The sequence below is a fragment of the Lethenteron reissneri genome, chromosome 51 (assembly GCF_015708825.2).
Source record: "Lethenteron reissneri isolate LAM-NWPU_2019-01 chromosome 51, ASM1570882v1, whole genome shotgun sequence".
Classification (NCBI taxonomy): Eukaryota; Metazoa; Chordata; class Hyperoartia; order Petromyzontiformes; family Petromyzontidae; genus Lethenteron; species Lethenteron reissneri.
In genome coordinates, this window is record NC_083829.1 from 818,096 (window position 1) to 842,242 (window position 24,147).

At 52.9% G+C, this 24,147-nt stretch overlaps 1 protein-coding gene across 3 annotated transcripts; it reads left to right on the top strand.

Annotated features, from left to right (window-relative positions):
• Positions 1-5,731: 5,731 nt before the first annotated feature.
• On the top strand, positions 5,732-17,365 carry LOC133355404 (three prime repair exonuclease 2-like). Of its 3 annotated transcripts, none has more exons than XM_061572679.1 (5): positions 5,732-5,902; positions 8,900-10,010; positions 10,436-10,636; positions 10,999-11,235; positions 11,657-17,365. In XM_061572679.1, the coding sequence occupies exons 2-5, from the start codon at positions 9,672-9,674 to the stop codon at positions 11,927-11,929; spliced, it is 1,050 nt and encodes a 349-aa protein (XP_061428663.1). In that variant the 5' UTR covers positions 5,732-5,902; positions 8,900-9,671; the 3' UTR covers positions 11,930-17,365. The 3 variants fall into 3 exon arrangements, with proteins under 3 accessions (XP_061428663.1, XP_061428662.1, XP_061428664.1); XM_061572678.1 differs by lacking the exon at positions 5,732-5,902 and adding an exon at positions 6,312-6,665; XM_061572680.1 differs by lacking the exon at positions 5,732-5,902 and adding an exon at positions 6,707-7,268.
• Positions 17,366-24,147: the final 6,782 nt, after the last annotated feature.

A 24,147-nucleotide genomic window follows, 5' to 3' on the forward strand; every position in this document is an offset into this window, starting at 1 on the left:
TAGGCAACAACCTGCTTCACCCCGTCGACGACCTGAGCCAGGACAGCCCTAATGCCCATGTCACTGGCATCGGTGTCAAGGAGGAATGGCCGTGAGAAGTTCGGGTACCCCAAGGGCGGTGCGTCTGCCAAGATCGTACGAAGTGCCACAAAAGCGGTTTCCTCCTCCTTCCCCCAGCAAAATTTTTGACCTTTGGCAGAGAGTGCGTGTAGTGGCTTTGCAATGGTCGCAAAATCACAGACAAACCGGCGATAGTACGATGCGAAGCCAACGAAACTACGCACCTCAGCGACAGATGTAGGAGTCAGCCACGTCTGGACACAAGCAGTCTTTTCCGGATCCGTGGCCACACCAGACGCACTCACAATGTGCCCCAAATACTTCACCGATGGTTGCAGAAGATGGCATTTTTGTGGTTTGAATTTCAAGCCCGCGGCTCGGACTTTGGCGAACACTGCCTCCAGACGCTGCAAGTGTTCGTCAAATGTATGTCCGAAAACGATCACATCATCTAAGTAGATTAAACAAGATTCCCACTGCAGCCCCGCCAAGACCATCTCCATGAGGCGCTGGAAGGTGGCCAGGGCCGAATGAAGACCCATGGGAAGCCGATTGAATTGGAACAGCCCCTGGGGTGTGCGGAACGCGGTCTTGGGTCTAGAGGCCTCGTCGTCCAGTGGCAACTGCCAGAAGCCCCAAAGCAAGTCTAGGGTCGAAAAGAACCGCGCACCCGAAAGAGCGTCGAGGGAATCATCCATGCGAGGAAATGGTTATGCATCAGCCACCAAGATCTTGTTTAATTTACGAAAGTCGACACAGAAGCGGAGACTCCCGTCCCGTTTCTTTACTAGCACGATTCGGGCCCCCCAAGGGCTAGTGGAAGGGAAGATAATGTCCGCCGCCAACATTTCATCAACTGCAGAATGGAAATTATCCTTTTCCGGCGGGCTAAAGCGGTGTGAATTTAACCGAATAGGGGCCGAGTTAATTCTAGATTTGAAGCTTTCGTGACTGCAAGAATTCATACTCTTTGGTTTTTTCGGTAAAGTCACGTAGGTTAAAAGAAAACAAATAAATTAAATCACGACGTTTCGGAGGCAACACAAGCTTCCGTCTTCAGGTGAAACCGTCATAGCAAAATTGCTGTATCAAGTAAAGAGAAGTCCCAAGAGACACGACCTTATATACTAGTTAAAGCGATGGGTATTACCTTGTTATCGCGGCATCTTTTGTGGAAGGTCAGCGTCTCGATGAACTGTGACTTCTTGTCTCATTGTCTGTTAAAAACTCGAACAGATGAGTGAAATTCCTCCCCGTAGAGGGTATTAATTCTAGATTTGAAGCTTTCATGACTGCAAGGATTCATACTCTTTGGTTTTTTCGGTAAAGTCTCGTAGGTTAAAAGAAAACAAATAAATTAAATCACGACGTTTCGGAGGCAACACAAGCTTCCGTCTTCAGGTGAAACCGTCACAGCAGGGGCCGAGTTGCCCGTATCAATGTGATGTTCAAGGAGAGTGGTACGACCCAGATCGAATTTACTCTGGCTAAACACATCAGTGAACCTGACGATGAGTTCGCGGAGCCGCTGGCGCTCCTTGGAGGACAACGAGGAGTTCTCATTGCACAACGCATCAATCCATGATGCGTTGGTCCTCCCCGTGGGCAACACACCCGCCACAACCCCTCCCGGCGGCCCAGGGACGTCGGGAGAAGGGTCTGGAGTGGCGTGCGCCAACACAGCACCAACAGGGACAACGATCGGCGCGTGCCCCAAATTCAGGACTTGCAAAAAAAGTTCCTGACCCGCCGACACGGCCGTGAAAGCACCCACAAACCCATCGAATATCGAAAATAATTGGAGGGAGACAGGAGAATGCCTGCCTCCGGGGATTCCAATATCAATGGCCTGCGCAGCCTGAGGGGAAGCAGGATCTGCGACCCAGGAGGGACCGTCACAGACTCTGTGGTCAAAGCCCAAACACTAGCGGCCAGGGGGCCCAACACAGAGGGAGATTTTAAGAAATGTAGCCGTCCCCCCGACCAAGATGCGCACGGGCATTCTAGCCAAAAAATCAGTGCCCAAGAGGCACGGTATGGCCAAGGCCTTGGAGACCAAAATGGGCTCCCTTAATTCAATTTCTCCGATCACCACGGACGCGACAACGTGGCCCAAGATGCCGAGGCTGCTCCCATTGGCGGCCACGCAAGCCCCACGAACCGGCCGCAACGGCCCCATGCTGCGCGGCAGCAACCGAAAAACACCCTCGGAAACCATGGTGGCAGACGCACCCGTGTCCACCAGGATCCACACCTCGACACCCTGCACGTGCTCCACAACGGCCGAGGACCTCGCAGCAGTGGCCACCATGCGATGCGCGAGGGTTCACCACTGGCGAGTCCATCTGGGCCACCCAACAGACCGGCGCAACCTCCCGGGGCACGAGTCGGACCCCACAGAGATGGGCCCTTGAGGATGGACCCTAACCCCGCTAGATGCATGAGGTGAAGGGAGCGGCCGTGCAATGGATGCGTCGTGACTTACCTGTGGCCCCGAAGGTCCCGCCGCCGAAGAGCTGCTCGCAGGTGGGGAGGCCTTGACGAAGGCCCCGGGGGCGTTGTTGCAACCCCGCTCGAAGTGGCCCTGCAGGCCACAATGGAAGCAGGTGACCTGCCCCCTGACCTGCGAACGAGGAGGGCCTGCTCGCCACGGCCTCTCTGGCCGGCGAGCAGCGCCACCCTTCCCCACGTCGGTCGTAGGTCGCCACGGCTGCGAGGGCGTCCTCCTCCCGAGGCTCCGCCACCACTGCAGGCGCCGGAGCCCCAGCCCCAGCGCACGCTGCCATCGCCGGTGGCCGCCGCAGCACCAGATGCGCTTGAATATTCTGCGCGACGGCCAATGATGTCATCTTGGACTCCTCGGAGATGGACAGCGCGATGCCCAGCTCCCCCGAGAGGATCAACAGCCTCTCAAGGGCCAAGGAGTCCAGCGCTTTCCCCTCCAGTTTGGGGTACGCAGCATCGCCTTGTCCGCCGGTGGGATGGTCAAATACGTCTGCAGTGCCCTTGCATCCAGGCACGTTGGCAGCACACGCAGCGCCTCCTCCTCAGGCCAGCGCACCGACTGATAGGCCACATAAAAGCGGGCCTGGAAGTCGAACCAATCGCCCCCCTTCGCGATGAACGGCGCGACAGGGGGCAACCGGCGCAGCCGCAGATGAGCCGACCTATCCCCCGGCCCAGACTCACACACCTCGGTGCCCGTCGGCGCGTCTACGGCTGCGGCCGCCACGCTGGGACGCGGAGCCCCGGCAGCCCCGGCCGCCCGTGGGGACGTCCCTGCGCGATCCGCATCCGCGGCCTCGGCAAGCCTCGCCACCGCGGCTCGCGGTGGACCCGCGTTCGCATCGGCGGCGACATGCGGAGCGGCCGCGCCCATGGGCGCGGCCATAACAGGTGTCATGGCGGCGACTTCTGGCATTGCGTTATCAATGGTGCCCGGTTCCGGCGTCGCATGAAAAATGGTGCCCGCCGGCGGCGTCGTGGCAAAATGGTGCCAAGTTCAAACTTGGTGGGAGACGCGTCGTCGTCAAATTCGCGATGTCTTCCACCATCATCGCCCGCCGTGTGTATGCGCACTCCCACCTCGGCCACCGCGACGGTGAGCTGCGCCATCGTAAGCTGGAGCAGCTCCAGCTTGGCCGCAATGTCGCACCACACATCAGATGGTGGCAGAACAGCTCCTCCGGCCTCCGCCTCCTCCGGCTCCAACCGAGCCACCTCCGTGGGGCACGTCTCTGGGGCCCCGATCTCCGAGTTTTTCGTCAGGTCGCCGGAACTGCCGTCCTCTTGGCCGGCCTGCACCCCAGGCGTGATCTTCCGTCTCGCGCCGGATTTGGACATGGCTGCGAGCGTGGAAGCCACTTCCGACACCAGTTGTTGAGATGTGAAGCACGACACGAAGGCAGATCTTCTTAGGGGCTCTCGCCAACTGTTTATTAAGGGCTTACGCCTAACCATTGATGGTTAATATAATTCTCCCCAAGGGAAAGGGTACTGGGAATTCCCTACACCCACCCAGGCTATTCGGGCTCTACACCTCTGCACTGACCGAGGGATCAGCCAACTCGGCCAGCCGGGTAAAGTAGCCGCCCTAGTCTGGTGACGGGTTCCAGCCTATATATCCCAGGGGGACATGACGTCATCGTACCGGAAGGTCCGCCTGACGTCACGTCCTGTGATGTCACTCAGCCAGAGGCGAGCGTGACATGACGTCACTAACTACGACTCTACACATGTGCTGACCATTACACTAATTAAGAGAACATTATCACGATTATGATGACAGCTACACAGCCCTGCATTTAACACGCATGGCTCATAATACATTACATTAACATAACTGCTGAAAACAAAACCACACACATGAACAAACATGCCCTACAAAACAAATGTCTATGCAAACTTTCCAGTACAGTTTCGACTGATTCACTCACCCACCCATATACACTCACTCAGCCACTCACTCACACACTCATATATTCACTCACACCCACCGACTAACCTAATCACTCATACAATTACCCACTCGCCCGCTCACTCACTCACACATTCATCCACTCAACCACCATCAACGCTAGTCAAATCAACTCTCGGGCTTGCGGTCTGTGACATCTCAGGATAATTGAAACCCCATAATTAAAGTGAGCTCAAGCATCGTCATTTGTTTACGAGTGATTGTAGGACAACTCCCAGCTCACTCGACCTGCTGGTTTGGGAGGGACACGTGAGCCGTCCCCGGGGTACGATGAATCGGGACGACCGCCCGGGGCCCCGCACTTTGCGGAGTGGGGGGCGCGCTTCGACGCGGTGTGAGTTGCTCAGTGCCCCGCACCCCCCATCCCCACTATGCACGGCCCTGGCTGCTGTGACGATGTTTGTCCAGGCACACGCGGTTCGAGAGACATCATCCATCATCACCCTGACAGCCGTGAGGGAATACGCCCGAGATGGCGTCCAACAGTGGAGATGCAGAGAGATGAGTTCAGCTCTGTCGATGGATCGTCGCGCACCGCGAGACCCGAGGATTTGGCGATGGATCAGTAAGGCCGTCGTCCAGCAGTGGATTGACCATGGATGATTATTGATGATAGAGCGATTATTTATGGCAGGGGTTATTATCCAGATGGGTGTGGGAAGATAAGTACTGCTGCTGCACATGGCTGCCTGTAATCCAGCACTGTGAAGGCAGCGGCTAGGGTTGGTGGATCACGCACGCGTACACACACAGATGTTGTTGTGAACCTCCCTTCAAGGTGGACGTCGAGGAGGAGTCCTACCCTGCCTGGCTCGCCAAGAGAAGACAGTACTGCAACAACAAAAAGTGGCCTTCACTTATTCCATCAGTACGGGATACAGTCTTTCCCCCTCGCATGCGTGGGTTTTATCCGGTTTCCTCCCGCATATAAATAATTATGAATTGGCCGATAACATCTGAGCATATAGAGGATCGCAAAAACTTGGTTTTCAATTCGTCATGTGATCTATTTGTTGTTGTTCTTTGTTCCGATGTTTGTTTTGCTTTCGATATTTCCGTGACCCGGGTCACTCCTGCAAATACGGCTCGACCCTGCTGTCGTGCGTTCTCACCTGGTTAAAACAAAATTAAAACAATGACGTCATTCATTAACCACAAACCCATTTGTCACGAAACCTGAAAAGTGTGCAGAAGAAGCATTGCGGGAGGAGACGCGTGCCGATAAATAACGTTGGGAGGAGACAGAAAGTGGAAATACGTGGATCAGGTTTCGCTCTGAGAATTATAGCTTGGGGCAGGACGCGTCAAGGACAGCGACGGAGCGGCCGACGAGGAACAGGAGAGGAGATGGAGCGGTCAAATGTCGTGAGTGCCGCCGGTTATTGCGCGGGCGGATTGCTGTTGCTACATCGCGGACTCGAGATATGTGGTGGTGGTGAGGGGAGCGGGTTGGTGGCCTTCATCCAGCAGTGGATTGACCATGGCTGGCTGACGTTTCTGATGATGGTGTTGATGAGGATGTTGATGATGGTGTTGATATTTGTTGATGATGGTGTTGATGAGGACGTTGATGATTGTGCTGATGATGATGACGTTGATGACGGTGTTGATGACGTTGTTGTTGGTGATGACCCTACGGTGCCTTCGGCAGGCCTCCGCTAGCGCCGCCGAGACCATCGACTCATTGCGAAAGAATTCGAGATTTTTTTTCCGGGGGGCGGGCGGGCTGAGAGGGGAGGAGTGGGGGGGGCAAATCCCTTTCCTGTCAACCACCAGCAACCCACCACCACAACCAACCACGTCACGGCCGCGTAACGTACAGGCGGGGCTTGCTGCCCATACAGTGCAGTGAGAGGCACCAACCATGCATTGACGTAAGGGGGCCCTGCGTTTAAAGATTACTGATGGTGCGGATGCCGATTAGAATGCCTGTAGGCTGACTGCAAGCATCAGCCATCCTCCGACGCGCATCATCAGCCACCGAGCCATCATCAACAACAAGCAAACAAACAACGGAGGGCGGCATCGCTGTCCGGATCAGCACCACGCGCCTCGGTGCAATTAGCGGGGGCGGAGAGAGCCAGAGATCGGTATCTATCATCATCGTCGTCGTGGAGAGCGAGACGTGGTGAGTGCGTGTGTGTGTGTGTTAGTGCAGCGGCTTGCGCTACGAACCCGGCCACCCGAGTTCGATTCCCGCTCACGGCCACCAACACCCAGTGACAATGATCTGCACCGGTCCTGGGCCTCCCCTCCCCGACTCGGCCTCGAACGAGGTAGCTGATGCGGTGTGATAAACATCGCCACTGGGGGAGACAAAGGCGGCCGGGCGTGGTGCTGGCTACCTTCCCCCTCGTGCGCCGTGTTGGCCTTCGTAGGCGCTCGCCAACAGCACTTGCCCCACCAGGCTGTTACAGGCCACACGGGGGATCTTTGTCTTTGTGTTCGTCTCGCTGCTGCGTGCGCCCGCGGCGAGTGAAGTTCAATTGCACGTGACGTCACGCGCTGGCGATCTTTGTCTTTGCATAAACCACGAAGAGCCGAAGGTTCCTTGCCCGCTGGCAGCCCCCGTGCAGGCTTCACAGAGCGCGTCTGTGAGCGAGGGGCGATCTACGAAGGCCGGAATGCAAACACCACGGTGGTTGTTGTTGGTGGTGGTGGTGTCGGTGTGTCCAGCATCCCACCGCGCCAGCCGCCTTTGTCTCCCCGGCGTGCGATGTTTACACAGCAGGTGCTCGTTTGTGGCTGAGTCGACCTTGGGGCGGGGTTGTTCCAGGAACTGGTTGAGATCATCGTCACTGCTGTAGATTGGCCGTGAACGGGATGCGGAACTCGGGTCGCCGGCTTCATCGCGCAGCGCGCTGACCGCTGCGCCACCGCTCCCCATGAACGCTCACACGACATGCGTGAGACGCACGCATGTCGTGTCAGCGCGGTGGCGGGAGCGGGTAGCGCTTTTCTCCGCGGAGGATAGAGAATGGCTGGTATCAATGATTATAATTATTGTTGTTGCGTGTGCGTAGACGCATTGCACGTAGAACGGCGTGCTGCCTGCCGGCGAGCTGTATGTGTCGCGTCTATGTATGTCGACATGTCAATCCACTGCTGGATGGTGGCTTCCAACGCCGTGGGTTACCCGAGCATACTTCACCACGGCTGATTCGTCAGTGCCAGGCTTGGTAACATCGGGGGAGCATAGGACGCAGGAGCTCGGTACGGTACAACATTCGTGGCTGCGCGCTGCCGTTCTGCTGCCAGCGGCAGGAAGCCTGCAGCTGCAGCAGCAGCTTTGTTGTTCTTCACGACGGTCACCCATGCACGCAGCGTCCCCGCGGGTTACGCATTGCGTGCGTGCGTTCGAAGTGACCGGTTGGGCACCAGTTGGGCACCGGTTTTTGTTTTACTTACACAGCCTCCCTTCTGCTTCTGTCCGCCCGGCAGGACTGCATGCGTAAATAGGAGCGCCAGTCAATGTTTTATTGGTAGGTCGTGCCCAAATATATTCCTGCTGTATATTTGTAGTTTGCATGTCTCTCTCTCCCCTGAGCGATCATTTGTGATCAGGTCGCTTCTGAAAAAGAGCTGTGTAGCTTAGTGGGGCCTTACCTGGTAACCAAAAATAATGTATTGCTCGCCACTAATGTTAGCCGTGGCCCCGAAATCGATTCAGGTCGTAGGGTTCATGACACAGTGCGCTAACCACTGCTCTGCCAGGTGTTGTTGGTATTTAACGCCATTATTTTGAATCTATGATGTAAAGCTCTTTGTATTTTTTTTGGTGTCAAATTACCGGTTGCTTCTGGGCCACGTTTGCTTAAATGCATCCATCGGGGTCAGTGATTTGTTCTCCGCCGTGCTTATTTTTGCGCCGTGTATTAGTTTCGCGTCAAACTCGAACCCGCGTCTAACAGAGGGCTCCTTGCCCTTAAACCATCTGGGCAGTTCACCAGCTTTGGTTTCCAGTGAGCCCAATGCTGCTGATGAGGCACTGCTTGTGGACGAAATCTGCCCAGTTTTGCTCGTTTTCAAACCCAACGCTGCTGTAATTACAACACTCCTAGAGAAGGTCGTGCGCAGGTGGTTCTTTCGGTAAAGTCACGTAGATCGAAAAATAATAATAATAATAAAAAGTTTTAAATCAAAACGTATAACTTAAATTGTATGTATTGTTGTGGCCACGAGGGTTTTTGTTGTTGTGGGTAGTTGGTTGTAACTTTTATTCGCGTACAATTCCAGTTTTTGGGCAAGACAAATCAACAACCATTGAACGTTATCATGACAACGGCTTTGTCGTGTTCACAGTTTTCGCTTGTTGTTGTTGTTCACCTTTTGCTGTTTCCGTTGTTGTCTGTGACCCTGAAGACGCCAAGCGTCTGGCAGGTCACCCCCAAACCCTCTCCTGCTCTCATCGCTGCTGCCACCTGCAATCATTGACAGCTCAGAGGCAAGAGGAACCGATTGGTGCCAAGGGAATAGTACCGTTGAATAGGAAGATTAGTTCAGAGTGAGAGGGGGTCTATCACAAGCACCCGTAGGGAGCCAAAGAGCCACGTGGTACACCCATCATCACACCCCCTTTATATACCCTCTGCCCCCCACAGATCTTATTAATTCCTTCTTTCCCGCCAAATATATCGCATCCAGTCCTCTGCTAATCCCCTTCTCGGCCACGTTTCCCCACCTCCTTTATTTAATTAATTTGGAGTGCGTCTCCGTGTCCTCGCCTAACCCCAAACGTGTCCAACAACACGACCCTTGCGATAGTTACCCGAGCTATCAGTGATCGCCAATTGAGAAATCGGGGCATTAGTTTAACGCTGCTGTCGAATGATTCGTACCCAGTAAAGAGTATTGCACAAGGAGAATCACAGTACTCAGCGATTCTGTGTTCAGTGATTAGCGTTGAACAAGAACGATCGAGTCGCGAGTGACGAGTGATTTTCACCCAGTAAGCAGAGTCCAACGCGGATGCTCGTCCACAGCTACTAGCGCTACAGGAGTGAAGACCGAATAGGGACATTGCTCAAATAATACTGAGTAATTAGTAGCAAGTGGATCGCACGGAACAGTCGAGCGATTGGTACTCCAGCGCCGCGCCGCGTCAACCTAGCGGCGGTGGGGGACCGCGAGAGCAATGGCCGACACGAACGCCTCCTTCTCTGCGGGGCCGCCGCTCGGCGCCAAGCTGGAGCCCCAACAACAACCCCCACCAGCGGCGGCGGCGGAAGTGGCGAGGGGGGAGGAGGAGGGAGGAAGCAGCGGCGGCCCTCCCAGGCCGGCCCCGGCGGAGCTACCGCCGCCGGAGCCGGCTCAGACCCTGGTGTTCGTGGATGCTGAGACGACGGGGTTGCCCGAGAGCCGGCCCCGCGCCACCGAGCTCTGCTTCATCGCCGTGGACCGCCGCGGCCTGAGCGTCGCGACGAGGACCGACGAGGGCGTGCCGCTGCCTCCTCGCGTCCACGACAAGCTCACAGTGAGGCAACTTCCACCTTCACCCGCGCCCCCCCCCTAAGCGAGCTGAAATCACAACAGCCTGGCGACACGGTGTCGGTGTCATCACCAGCGCCGTCACCACCGTAGTCATCGGCACCAACACCCGTGGCTCCCGACCGAACTCGTTTGGCCGCGTGTCTGGCAGCATCGGGCCTTGCGTCGGAAACATTTTTGCCCAGATCACTTACATGATTGTACGTGCGTACGGTGCTCGTACCGCTACACGTTATTCGACGTCCGAAGTTTCGCTCCAGCACATGCTAGGAGCTTCTTCAGGAACCACAAACGCCACCGCGTGGGGGGGGGGGGTTCCACGGCCGTGCCTCTCGTGACTCTCACGTGGTTTTCTGGACGCGTGACGCGATTCCGGCAGGCGTTCGGAAAATTGCGTTTTTGCCCCGGCAGTTTTGCATGGAGCCCAACAAGGTGGTTGACGCAGAAGCCGGGAGACTCACCGGGCTGACCAACGACATCCTGGCGCAGAACCGGCGGCGCCCGTTCGACGCTCGCGCGGCACGGCTCGTCCTCGACTTCCTGGCCCGGCAGGCGCCGCCCGTGTGCCTTGTGGCACACAACGGCATCCAGTTTGACTTCCCGCTGCTCAAGGTGCGGCTGCCACCGGCCGGTCACTAATTCCGTCACCAGCACTGTCACCATCACCAAGATCGACACCAGCACCAACACCGACACCGTCAACATCGCCAACATCGACACCATTACCAACACCGTCACCATCGCCAATATTGACACCGTCATTGTCACCAACATCGACACCGTCACCATAACGGTCACCAACACCGATACCAGCACCATCACCAGCACCGTCACCATGGCCAACAACGACACCGTCACCAGCACTGTCACCATCACCACCATCAACACTATCACCAAAGTTACCACGGTCATCACAACCGACACAAACGCCGTCACTAACGCCGTAACCATTACTCCACGCCATTGTGTGCTAGGATGAGCTGTCGAGCGTGGGGGAGACGCTGCCGCCCGGCACGCTGTGCGCCGACACGCTGCCCGCCATGCGCCAGATCATGGCTCACAACTCCCCGTGGCCGACCCCCGAGTTGGCGCAGCCGCCCCCCGGCGAGCACAGCCGCAAGCGCAAGCTCCTGGCCCGGGGTCGCGGCCGGGGTCGTGGCCGGGGCTACGCGAACGACTACGGCTACGAGGACCCCAACTCGCACAGGAAGGTGAGCCGGCGTGGTAGCAGGTCTGAGCCGGTGCGGCCGCGGGTCTGGCGCCATTTTCACGTCTCCAGCTTCGCGTTACCGGCTCCCGACTTTCCAGTTCCGGATTTCCAGCTCCGCATTTCCGGCTCCGAGATTCCTGCTATCACATTTCTGTACCCATTGGTCAACTCAAGTCGGACCCCGATATTCATCTCATCAGGCTAGGGCCCCGAACATTCCGGGCCACTCTCACTTCACGGGGTCACGCGAGTTCCCATACGTCAGAACTTCCCACCGCTGCCACCACACGTGAAGGCGCACATACACGGGAACGCACGTGAGTCCCTTGCATTACAACGTGCCGGCCGTTTAAACATATCTACCCCGTGTTGTCTCTCCCTCCCTCTCTCTCTGCTCCCCACCACCACCACCGTCACCGCAGGTGGCGTTCGGCAAAAAGAACAAATTCCGTCTGGGAGACATCTACGTGCAGTTCTTTGGCCATGAGCCGCCGGTGGGCTTGCACAACGCAGAGACCGACACGATGGCGCTGCTGTCGATAGCGCAGCACTGCGCGCCGCAGCTCCTCGCCTGGATGGACCAGAATGCTCGCCCCATCGCTGACGTGCAGCCCCTATACCAGCCGGCGCCCCCCAAGGACGGCGCCAAGAAGGAGGAGGGTGAGGAGGACGATGACGTCATCGTCCTCCTGTGAGCCGTGTCTGTGGGGCCGCCCTCTGTCGCTCCACCTTCGTCGTTTTGGCGGAGTTTTTTTTATGTACATCTGCCCTCATCCACCAGTGGATCGGAGGGGAAAAAAAGGTCTCTGCGCATGTAACTAAGCTTCTCACGGTTACGTGCAACCCACCTTTGCCAAGCTGTGCTTGACCGGAGTGGTGAGGTACGGTAAAAAGAACAGCCCACGACCGTTCATGGCGTGGGGGAGGCCCTCATCCAGCAGTGGATTGACAAAAACGGCGGCACGTGGTTTTTGTGCAGTTCAGAGGCCACGTGGGTCGTTAGTCATCGTCACCATCATCATCTATGATCAGTCCACTGCTGGTTGAAGGCCTCCCCAAGCCGTCTCCATCTGTCACACGAGTGCGATGGCTGTTCATCGATTGCTCGATAATTGTTTGCAGAATCGAGTGACTCAAATCATCGGAAAGCCCCGATTATAATCACAGCCACAGGGTGGGTGGCTCAGTGGCAGTCCGAGCGGCTCGCAGCCCGAAGATAAAAGTGAGCACCACTCTGGGGAAGTTAACAACGGTTGTCCTGTGGAGGGACTGACCCCCTCCATAGGAATGTGGAATTTCCACCGCTCGCTTCGCAGAGCTGTAAACACGATGAAATGAGCACCAATGCCTCGTTGCTCACTGAAGCAGAAGATCACTCTGAAACCATCACCACGGTCCTCCTTCTCAGCCAAAACGTCCCACTTACTGCTGGTTCGTCAACAACATTGCCTTAAAATATATATATATATATATAACAGGTGACGTTTCAGGCTATGGCCCTTTTCATGGCACATTACTGTTGGGGTCAGCTGCTCGGATTAGCTTTCTCCACGTGCTTGTATTACATGGCCCTTCTCCAGTTACATCCACTACTACTACCCTTGCATAGAGATCCATAGACTTACATAGAGACCCAAACACTTTCATAGAGTTATACAGAGATCCATAGACTTACATAGAGACCGAAACACTTAAGTAGACTTATACAGAGATCCATAGACTTGCATAGAGACCCAAACACTTTCATAGAGTTATACAGAGATCCATAGACTTCCATAGAGACCCAAATACTTACATAGACTTATAAAGAGATCCACAGACTTAGAGACTCAAACACCTACATATAATTACATGGAGACACATAGACCACCATAGAGACCCGTAAACTTACCATTTATTGTAGGCAGTAGTTTCCTACAGTTTTTAAACGTTTTGAATCTGCATATCACTTCAATAGCAAGCAGAACAGCTCTTGTTATGTATTTTAGAACTGTACTGTCAAATGAGTTGTTTTTTACTAGACTCGTATTGTAGGTAAACATTATGTCGTTTACGATAATGGCATTCGTGCGTAGCGTTTTCCTTTAATAGTGGCGTTCACAACGCGTGTAATCATCTACTGGTGTAACGATCGTGGTCTTAACTTGAATAGAAAACGCCTATTACCGTTTTTTTTGGATTATAAGATGCACCTTTTGTTGCGTCTTGTAATCCGGCAGGTGTGTGTGTGCGAGTGTGCGAGTGTGTGTGTGTACGAGCGTGCGTGGCAAGTGCACTCTCCACATGCTAACCACAGTGGCACCGCTCCCCGTGAGCGGTGGCGCAGTGGTCACCGCACTGCGCTATGGACCCAGCGTCCCGATTTCGATTGCCGCTCACACCCATTAACAGTGGTGACTATTTTAACTGGTCCTGGGCCTCCCCGAGGTCGATTCGGCCTTAAATAAGTACCTGGTGCTGCGTGTAAGCATCAGCACTTGGTAGACAAAGGTGGCCGGATATGGTGCTAGCCACCCAATAGGTGCTATTCGCTACCAGCACTTGCCCCAAAAGGTCTATTAGGGATATCAGGGGGATTTGGTCTTGTGTGACCAGTGCACTCCCCATGTGCTGCTCTACGAACCTGGTGACCCGAGTTCGATTCCCAACTCACTACCAATAACAGTGGTGAATATTTAAACCAATCCTGGGCATCCCCTAGGACGACTCAGCCTTAAACGAGTACCTGGTGCGGTGTGTAAACATCAGCACTGGGGAGATAAAGCCGGCCGGGCGTGGTGTATTCGCCACACCACTTCCTCGTGTGCCACAGTGCCGCCCTTCATAGGTGCTGCTGCTACTCGAGAACAGCACATGCCCCAGCAATCTGTTGAAGGCTACACGGGGGATCTCTGTGTGACCAGAGTCGTACGCCTTTTTACTGGCACCGGGCATGCATTCGGGGGTGCGTCTTACTTTCCGGAGCGTCTTATAATCCGGAGAATTCTGGTTATACTTACGTTTCAGTTTTACCTTTGACAAGCACACTTTTACAAAATGCCTACAACGTAGCGCTATTTCGTTTTTTTTTAAAGCAGCTTACACTCAAATATGGATTGTTTAAACGAAAATGGTGCTGATCATATGTCGCATTATTCCATAAAGTAAGACAAAAATATTTTTTAAACAAGAGATTGATGATTTTTAAATCGGTACTATTTTTGACAGACCGATGTACACACACACACACACCCGTAAATATATGTAATGGATTTTTAATCACAATGTAATTGTGATTTAGCCGTGCTTTTGCTGTCTAATTGTACGTCAGTTGAAAAAAAACCCATATGAGTCATGATGCTTAAAATATTGCCCAAACGACACCCGGCTCTTACGTGGTAGCGACAGGCTGTAGCACGAACATGGCACACACTCAGCGTGCGTGTGTGGTCGAAGTGGCGTTTGCGTTCCCTCGGATTGGTCTCTCCTCTCGAGTTTGTTGCTTCTGATGTGAAAGTCAACCGCTGAGAATCTCACTCTGCGCTGTTCACATTCAGCGGCTGCTCAGGTTCCCCTCCTCGTCTTCTCTGCCTGCGGCTGTGCCTCGACCCCAGCGGTTCTCAGCCTCGGGGGGTACACAGACCCCTAGGGGTACACGTGGCAATTTCCCAGGGGGTTACGTGAGGTGATTTATAAACGTGCAAAATTATACCATACGTGAGGGTCACTGGTGAATAATCACGTTGTATGAATCTGTCAATATAAATAACTGCGATAAAATGTAACCGTATGGTAACCTAGAACGATATAAAAGACCTTTGTAAACTCATTGATCGTAATGTTGCTTTACGAGAGTAACCAGCGAGCACGATCAAATTACGTCATGCGTGCAGAACGTCCGTTACCAGGTTGTTAGGGATACCTCACAAAATGGACATTTGGTCAAAATATTGATGTTTATTATTCATACATTTATTTCTCAGAACCACAGTGGGTCAGGCAATGGAGGTACTCGGTTGAAACAAAATTCAACGAGGGGGGTAGCACAGTAGCCAACCAAGGTTGAAAACCACTGCTCTATACTCTGTGCATCGACTGTGATGCACGTCTCATTCTTCTTGTTCTATACTCCTCCACTGTCCCACTTCTGTTGTAATGTGCACTGATGCCTACTTTATTGAGGGGGGGGGGAGGTGCGATATTGGCACTTAAAATATAAAAAAAACATTTTATCAATTCATTTAATTCTTGGTACGTGCCCAGTGAATGCCTGAGATGTTCTCTCCAAACTCACGATGGCTTCAGTTTTAATGGGCGAATGGATGAAACCAGGAGGCCGTGACCTTGACGGGAACAAACTTTGAGTGGCGCACTCGAGTATATCGGGCAACCGCGGAACGTCGTGAGCCAAGGTCGGCCCAGCGGTTCCAACCACACGCCAACGCCGTGGGCCAATAGCACGTTTATCTTTGGGAGCTGCAGTGCCAGAGGTTTGTTTCAAGAACCCGATTTTTTTTATCGCTTTTGCCGCCTAGTTTTTTGATCATTACTATATATTGTTTGTTCGTATCGTTCGTTCTGTATTCTTGTTCAATCCATTCGCCTAAATACGTAACTTTAGCATGTCGACTAATTTCTTAAATATTGTCCGCGTCGCTGATAGCCTGCGGTACACGTGCGGCACGTGACAAGCTAGTTACATGACTGAGGAGCAGTTACCACAACCAAAATGAGAGCAAGTATGGAGAATGTGGCGTGCCAGGTGTGAAAATATCTATTCTGGGTCGCTAACACAGACAAGACTCGATCTGTTTACACGTAATTGGTAATCAATTCTTACCCTCGCATATGCAAGTATCATGAGCATAGGAATCCATTTCAATTGCCTGGCCGCTGTGTTGTTGTCGTCGTCGTCTGCCTGCCCATCTCGTGGTGACCGAGCGGCACCAGACGGAGGTCTGTGGTGCCATTCACTCGCTCACCGCCAGTCAGTCACCAAATTAACAGAGGGTTTTTTTTTGGGTTAGATCGCGTAAATATAAATGTGTCATTAAACCCACCACCAGCCAAATAGGTTTGTCACGTAAACAAAACATTCCAATTAGCTACTAGTTCACTCTTAAGGATTAATCGCCTTATACCTCGTTCATCGCTACCATGGTGACCGTTCCCATGAACTTCACTCATTTATTCCTCCACCTGCGTTGAGGACTCGGTTCTATAAGACTGACTGCTTCGTATCATCCACACTGTGGTCCAACCATCAGACTGCAGGTCAAAACAACACCTTCACACCCACCCACTGACCAGACTGCAGGTCACAACACTTCCCTCGCACTGCTCCGCTCTGGAATACCTTCCCATCATCTCCAATCGCGAGTTCGTATCACCTTTAACCGTTCTAGAAAAGTATTAACTCTTCCATTTTAATAACTCAAAGTGCCGTTTTTTTGCTGGAGTTTTTTTGGGCCTGTTCTCAGCAAATGTGATTTTAAAATATACACGCCGATCTATTCTGGATCCGTTCCCTGTGATGGTGCGTGACTGGCCACTGTGGGCCAATTCTGGGAAGAAATGTATTAATTAAAAAAAACACGGCTCCCGTCAGAACACAGAGCTCCCAACATCCACTCGGCTGCGACGAGGTGGCGGGGAGATAGTGGTAAAGCAAGCGTTTGTGAAGCCATCTGTGCATAGCTTCGAGTGCCTCCCAGTATTTTTGCACGGTGGGTTTCCTCTCCGGGGTTCCTCGCACGTGAAGCCAAACTCTCGTTACTTAACGGGATTGGTCAAACGTCACAATGTGGCAAGACCCTCGTGACTCAAGTGAGGCTTCTCTGGATGTAAACAAATGAAGAGAATCAAGAAATACATGAAATGATGACGTTCCTACAAATCAAAGCAAATTAATTCCTGCAGAGAGTCGGGAGTTGTAGTCTCACGTAACGGTTTTTGTTTTAACCATCGTTTTAACAAGCTGCAGTAGAAGCACAAAGAATTAAGTGCATTATTAGTTGACGTAGCGTGCAGTAATGCTTGCCACTTGCCGTGTTACATGTGCAGTATTTTTAACGTGCTGTATTCGAATGTACTATACTTTTTAATTAACCTTTTTTTTCTCCGTATTACGAGAATAAATTACACTAACAGATTCCACGCGTGACCTTTCTTTTGTGTGAACGCTGGGTAAGGTCACCGAGCCAATGAGATTGAATATTGTAATGGTATATTGTATGAGATTATATATTGTATAATGAGATTGGACATTGAGATTGTATATTTCTAGATTTGAAACTTTCGTGACTGCAAGGATTCATATTCTTAGGTTTTTTCGGTAAAGTCACGTAGGTAAAACATCAAAATTAATAAAAAATAAAATAAAGATCACGACGTTTCGGAGGCAACACAAGTCTCCGTCATCAGGTGGGACCGTCACAGCCAGATTAGCTGCATCAAGTGAGGCAATGATTCAAGATGTAATCCCTTAAAAGCGAGTTGGGGGGGGGAGGAGAGGGGGGGGGGGAGCTCATCAGAATGTGGTAGCCAATGAATGGAACGTATCGGGAGGGAGGGGGGCGGGGCCAAAAGGGTGGGCGACGGCGTGGAAGCGATTGTGCGCAAGAGACAAACTGCTGCACACGCCAACGCATTGGACAGAGAGGGGGGGAGGGGGAGGCCTGATACAATGATACAAAAGAACGGAAATGCCATTGTTCATACCAATGCTGGCTGAACAATGAAGAGATTACTGTTAAACACTCGGTAAAGTAAAGTAAAATAGTGCCTGTCAGATAAGATGGTCCAAAAAAGTGTAATTAAGTCTTTTTTGCGTGGTTAATAACATCTTTCCAATGATTACTAAGTTTGTACCCATCATCACGGTTGAAATTATGTCTGTGTTTGTATATTTGTATGGCTTCGTGTACAAACCTTTGATGGTAGCCAGGAGGTTTGCAGAGAACCTTGGTCTCGGAAAAGACAATTTCATGAGAGCCCACCGAGTTGTAGCAATGATCGGCAACGGCCGAAGAATCAGTTCTGCCGTGTTTCAGATCTGACTTGTGCTCGCGGACACGATCAGCAACATGACGTTTCGTTTCTCCAATGTAGCAATCACCACAAATGCAACTCAATTTGTAGACTCCAGGATACTGTAAGTCAGGAACGACATCCTTCACGGATTTTATGCACTGTACTGAATCGGACTTGGATCTTATGTTTGTTTAGAATTTTGGAGATCTTTTTGGTCACGCCTGCTATGTATGGTAACGTGATAGTTTTGGTCGGAGTTTCATGTGGCTGTTTCTGTGTGGTGGGAGAGACAGCTTGGCGGATAGTACGGTCAGAGTATCCGTTCATCCTGAGGGCCCGATGTACATGTCTTAATTCACCGGTCAGGTGGTGTTGGTCAGAAATGCCATGGGCTCTGTGGTATAGCGTTTTGATGAGAGAATTCTTTTGAGATGGGTGGTGGTGGGAATCCGGTTTCAAGTAGGAATCTGTGTGGGTGGCTTTCCTGTAGACAGAATGTCCCAAGGATCCGTCAGGCCTCCTCTGAAACAGAATATCCAAGAATGGTAGTTTACCGTCTTTCTCCACTTCCATGGTGAATCTGATGGATGGGTGTCTAGAATTGATGTGGTCCAAGAAGTGGTTCAGTGCTGGGAGGCCATGTGGCCAGATGACGAAAGTGTCATCCACATACCTCTTCCAAAAGGAAGGACGCAGGGTGGATGTCTGGATGGCGTCTGATTCAAACTTTTCCATGAACATGTTGGCTATAACTGGTGACAAGGGGGAGCCCATAGGGGTACCCTCATTCTGTTTGTAGAAGGTGCCATTCCAGGTAAAATAGGTGTTGGTGAGGCAATGCCTAACCAGCGCAGGTACATCAGAATTCAATCCATGTTGGACTAAGTCCTCAATTATTGTTAGGGTGTCCGGTACTGGGACTTTGGTAAACAAAGATACTACATCAAAGCTGACGAGGATGTCATCAGGAGATAGTACCATGTCCTTAACCATAGAGACTAATTGGGTTGAGTTGAGTACTGCCGAAGAGGTCTTGCCTGTGAAGGGGAGCACCCTTTTGGCCCCGCCCCCCTCCCTCCCGATACGTTCCATTCATTGGCTACCACATTCTGATGAGCTCCCCCCCCCTCTCCTCCCCCCCAACTCGCTTTTAAGGGATTACATCTTGAATCATTGCCTCACTTGATACAGCTAATCTGGCTGTGATGGTCCCACCTGATGACGGAGACTTGTGTTGCCTCCGAAACGTCGTGATCTTTATTTTATTTTTATTAATTTTGATGTTTTACCTACGTGACTTTACCGAAAAAACCTAAGAATATTGTATATTTCCTCCACCTTGTATGACTGCCGAGGTTTGCGCAGTTGTGCTGCTGCTTCACAGCTCTCCGATTTATGTTCGGGTTGTACTGAGTGTTTGGCACGATGTCCGACGTTTGGCTCCACGTGCCAGGAGCTACTTCAGAACCTAAATATTCAGCAACTAAGATGCTTGCAGTGATATATAAACGCGCCACTGCAGTGGCGAAATGTTAACTACCTCGCCCGAGAAAGAGTTTGTGAGTCCCATCCCGACCCTGACTCCTGTATATTTGGAGTTTGCGTATTCTGTCTCCCCGTGGTCGCGAGTCCTCCGGTTTTTCCTTCCACATTTAGAATCAACATACATTTCGAGTATTTGGCTGCAATAAATGTCCACGTGATAACCCACTTTGTTGAGCTATCATGTGGCCAGGTCACTTCTGAAAATGAGCTATATAGCTAAGTGGGCCTTACCTGGTAAAATAAAATATAATTTGACAGTATGATTGTTTGCAGGCCGTTTCAAAGCGGGAGACCTCATGTGGCTGCGGGTCACGGGGTCAAGCAAGATGAGATACCTTTACCCAGCAGTGGATTGGCAAAAACGCGACTTAGTTATTTTATTGAGTATATACAGTACAGGTATTCCTCGATTTACGCAAGGGATGCGTTCTTCAACAACATGCGTAAATCGGAAATGGCTTTACCAATTAATGTGTAGTGACACAGCGCAGACTCCTGTACAGCAGCTGCAACTGCAGTTAGACACTTAGCGCACACGCCATTGAGCAGAGACATGGGTGTGCCATTAGGGCGGAGGAACTGGGGCAAGGGTCACGATAGACCTCGTGGGGAGGCCCCTGGAACCCTCTGGTGGGTTCAAGAAGGGAGGCGCGGCGAGGGCGGAGCCAAGCCGCGCCGAGGGGAAAAAAAGCAGCGGAGAACGAGAGCTCCGGGCTGCCGGTCCTGGGAGTGGACTCGTCTCGTCGTTGCTGTCGTCGTCGCTACCACCTTCACCCGATCATTGCGCGGCCGGACAGGAGTTGGCTGTCTTGGACGACTTCGTCGGTGCAACGCAGACAGGGTCGTGTCTGGGCCAGGTCGTACGGCAGCATGGTCATGAGAGAGAGGGGGCCGGAGTTGGTGGCATGAAAAGTAATAAAGGACGGTGCCCCCTGCGACTACCTCGTCTCAGTGTGTTCGCCCCACACCACCTGCACACACACCAGCCTCGATGAGGGAGAAGAGACCTATGACACTACATTTGGTGTCAGAAGTGGGGTATTAAAAACCCACCTGTAGTGTCGTCGGGACGAGGACGGCGATACGGTCATCCCTCCGACAGCCCCGGGACCCTGAATCCCGGTTACGAAGCCCATGGGCTGCTGGGCAGCAGAGGAGCCGCTGCAGATCAGCGGGACAGCTGCTACATAAAACGCCCAGGAGAGGGGCTACGCATCTGCTGGGAGGGCGGCTGAGCATTGATGGCGAGAGCGGCTATGCAAGGTGATGGGAGCGGCTGAGCGTCAACGGCGAGGGCGGCTACGCAAGATGGCGGGAACGGCTGTGCGTCAATGGCGAGACCGGCTGTACGTCGACTGAGAGAGAGCGGCTGAGCGTCGATGGCGAGAGCATCTATGCAAGGCGGCGGGAGCGGCTGCGCATCGACAAGGAGAGAGAGCGGGAGCTGCATGTCGACGGGCAGAGCGGCTGAGATTTTCCCGTGGTCATGTGCCAACCAAGCAGCATGGCGGAGGACCGCCATGTGGAGAGGGGCGCGGGCCGGCACGAGGAGCATACCCTGGGAGACGGCGCAGAGGAGAGTGGAGAAAACCCAGTGAGAGCTTCCGTCGGAGTGGGAGCAAGGGGAACTGCGCACATGGTGGGCGCCATTTTGTCTCCGGAGGACCTCTCATGGCCAGTGGTTGCCATTTTGAGGCGAGCGCGAGAGCGCGCGGAGGAGGTGCGAAGAGTGACGGAGCTGCAAGAAGCCGCTCCTGAACTGGCACCGGAGGCTCGCACAAGATTCATCCAGAGGGAGCGGATGGAGGACAAGACGCCCTACGCCTTCTGGGCAGCGCTGCTGGCGCTGGGACGGGAGGCATACCCACTTTTGGGTGAGGGGGCACTCGACCTTAGCGTGGAGGAAAGGCTGCGGGAGCTGGCAAGAAAGCTGAGAGTTGCCTTGCCCTCCGCCGTCGGCACAGAAATTTCATCCTCAACAGTGGCCCGGAAGATACAGGTCTTCGAGGAAAAGCAGCAGTGGGCAAGGTGGGAAGCCGCGGCATGGAACATGGAAGATATAATGGCGGCGGTGGGGGGGCCGGGGGACACAGGCAAGAACATCCGAGCGGTAAAACCCACGGCGGGGCCAACTCCCTCTGCCGTGGGGACCCACGCCCAGGGGCTTCACGTGTGGTCGGTCGGGTCACATCGCTGGGGAGTGTCGGGATGACAATTGACCACCAGCGGACTCACCCGCGTCCTCTGGCCCACCGGCAAAGTCAACTCAAGCCCCACCAGACCCGGCTCTCTGAGGCCTACCGAGACCGCCAAGTGTGAGGTCTCGGGGATCAGATCCGAGTGGGTGCTGCCAACCGGTGAGGGGCCATGCCCTCCATCGTCTCTTGGCCCTCAGGGTTCCGGAGGTGCAAGACCACGCTGAGATGGGGGTGTGTCCGGTATGGGGGGGGGGACTCTCCCTTGCACTGGGAAGGAATCCGAGGGAGAGGGGGTGTTGGGGCTAAGGGCCTGGGTTTAGGGGAAATAAAGTGGTGTGTCAATTGCGGGGGGGGGGGGGGGGGCGCCGTGCTGTGTAAGGTGTGGCGATTGCGAGGGGGCACCAGGCTGTGTGAGGTGTCGCCAATTCGCGGATGGGGGGCTCTGTGTGAGTTGCCAATTTGCGGACGGGGGTGCCGCGCTGTGGGGAAGTTTGCCGATTCGCAAGATCGGGGAAATCGCGTTGGGTTGTTGGATTAGTTATCGGGGGGCACGGGGGGGGGGCGGCCGCGAGATGTGTTGTTGATTCGCGGGGGACGCCGCGGTTGTAACGGGATTGTGGGGACGTAGACCTCGTGGGGAGGTCCCTGGAACTCTCTGGTGGGTTCGAGAAGGGAGGCGCGGCTACGGCGGACCCAAGCCTCGCCGAGGGGAATAAAAGCAGCGGAGAGCGAGAGCTCCGGGCTGTCGGTTCTGGGAGTGGACTCGTCCCGTCGTCACCGTCGTCGTTGCCGCCTTCATCACTGCCGCCTTCGCCCGATCATTGCGCGGCAGGACAGGAGTTGCCTATCTCGTTCGACGCCGTCGGTGCAACGCGGACAGGGTCGTTCGTGTCTGGGTCGGGTCGTATGGCAGCGTGGTCGTGAGGGAGTGGGCCGGAGTTGGTGGCGTGAAAAGTAATAAAGGAAGGACGGTGCCACCTGACACTACCTCGTCTCCGACTGAGTGTGTGCGCTGCACGCCACCCGCACACACACCAGCGTCGACGAGTGAGAAGAGACCTACGACACGACAAATGTAATTAAATACTCTAGGTTTTTTCGGTAAAGTCATGTAGGTAAAATAATAATAAAACAATAATAAATGAAAATAAATCAATTAAATCCCGTTTCGGAGGCAACACAAGCTTCCTTCTTCAGGTGTAAAAGGAAGCTTGTGTTGCCTCCAAAACGTCGTGATTGAATTGATTTGTTTTCATTTATTATTATTTTTTACCTACGTGACTTGCCGAAAAAACCTAAGAGTTTGAATCCTTGCAGTCACGAAAGCTTCAATTCTAGAATAAACGTAATTAAAGAAATTGGGATGTGTTTTGGACAGTCATTCCAACTCTACTTCTAACCTAAAAGTATAACACCTACGTAACTTGGCACAATACAAAAATATGAATAGAACATAAACATTAAATCGATTGAATAATAATTAATTTAATATGAACAAAAAATACCTTTACAGGAAACTTGCCCAAGATCTGTTGCGTGTTAGATTGACTGCAGAGACGGTGATGTGGAGGCGTCACTGTGGCAGTGCAGGGACACCATGACGCTGCCGCGGATGGTTGACAACGCAACTTCGTGGGTGCTTGTGTTTGATGATCTCGTGGCGCATGGCATATTGAAATTCGTTGAATGGAAAAGTGTCCAAAATGTCAATTGTGCAAACGCGAAAGGTGCTAAAAATCGAACGTTTGTAAATCGAGGGATACCTGTACCGGTGCCAGGGGGTATTGATATTTTTACAGTAACGTAGAGTGTGAGATAGAATGGCGACCAAGAGAGGAAAAGCGTCAGAGAGGACATTCACCGTGGAGATGGAGCGGCAAAATCGGCTTGGGGGGGAAGTCCTCAATTGATCACGACTGACGGTGACCGCATAATGGCTTTTCTGCGATTTGATTCTATTGAATATGACATGCAACCCATCGTGTGGAACATGCAAACCACCGTGTGGAACATGCAAGCACCCCGTGTTCCATTCTTTCGTTGCCTCCCTGCAGATCATACAACTGTAATAAGACCGATGATCTAAGTACTGTAATGACAACCAGGACAATATATTTGCCGTGAAAATGAGAGAAAAAACACACATTTAAATTCGGCGA

Bases quoted from the DNA above. Each gene is read 5' to 3' on its own strand.
- LOC133355404 (XM_061572679.1), top strand. From the start codon at position 9,672: ATGGCCGACACGAACGCCTCCTTCTCTGCGGGGCCGCCGCTCGGCGCC. The intron at 10,637-10,998 runs GTGCGGCTGCCA...ATTGTGTGCTAG, and splicing joins TTGACTTCCCGCTGCTCAAG to GATGAGCTGTCGAGCGTGGG. The intron at 11,236-11,656 runs GTGAGCCGGCGT...CCGTCACCGCAG, and splicing joins ACCCCAACTCGCACAGGAAG to GTGGCGTTCGGCAAAAAGAA.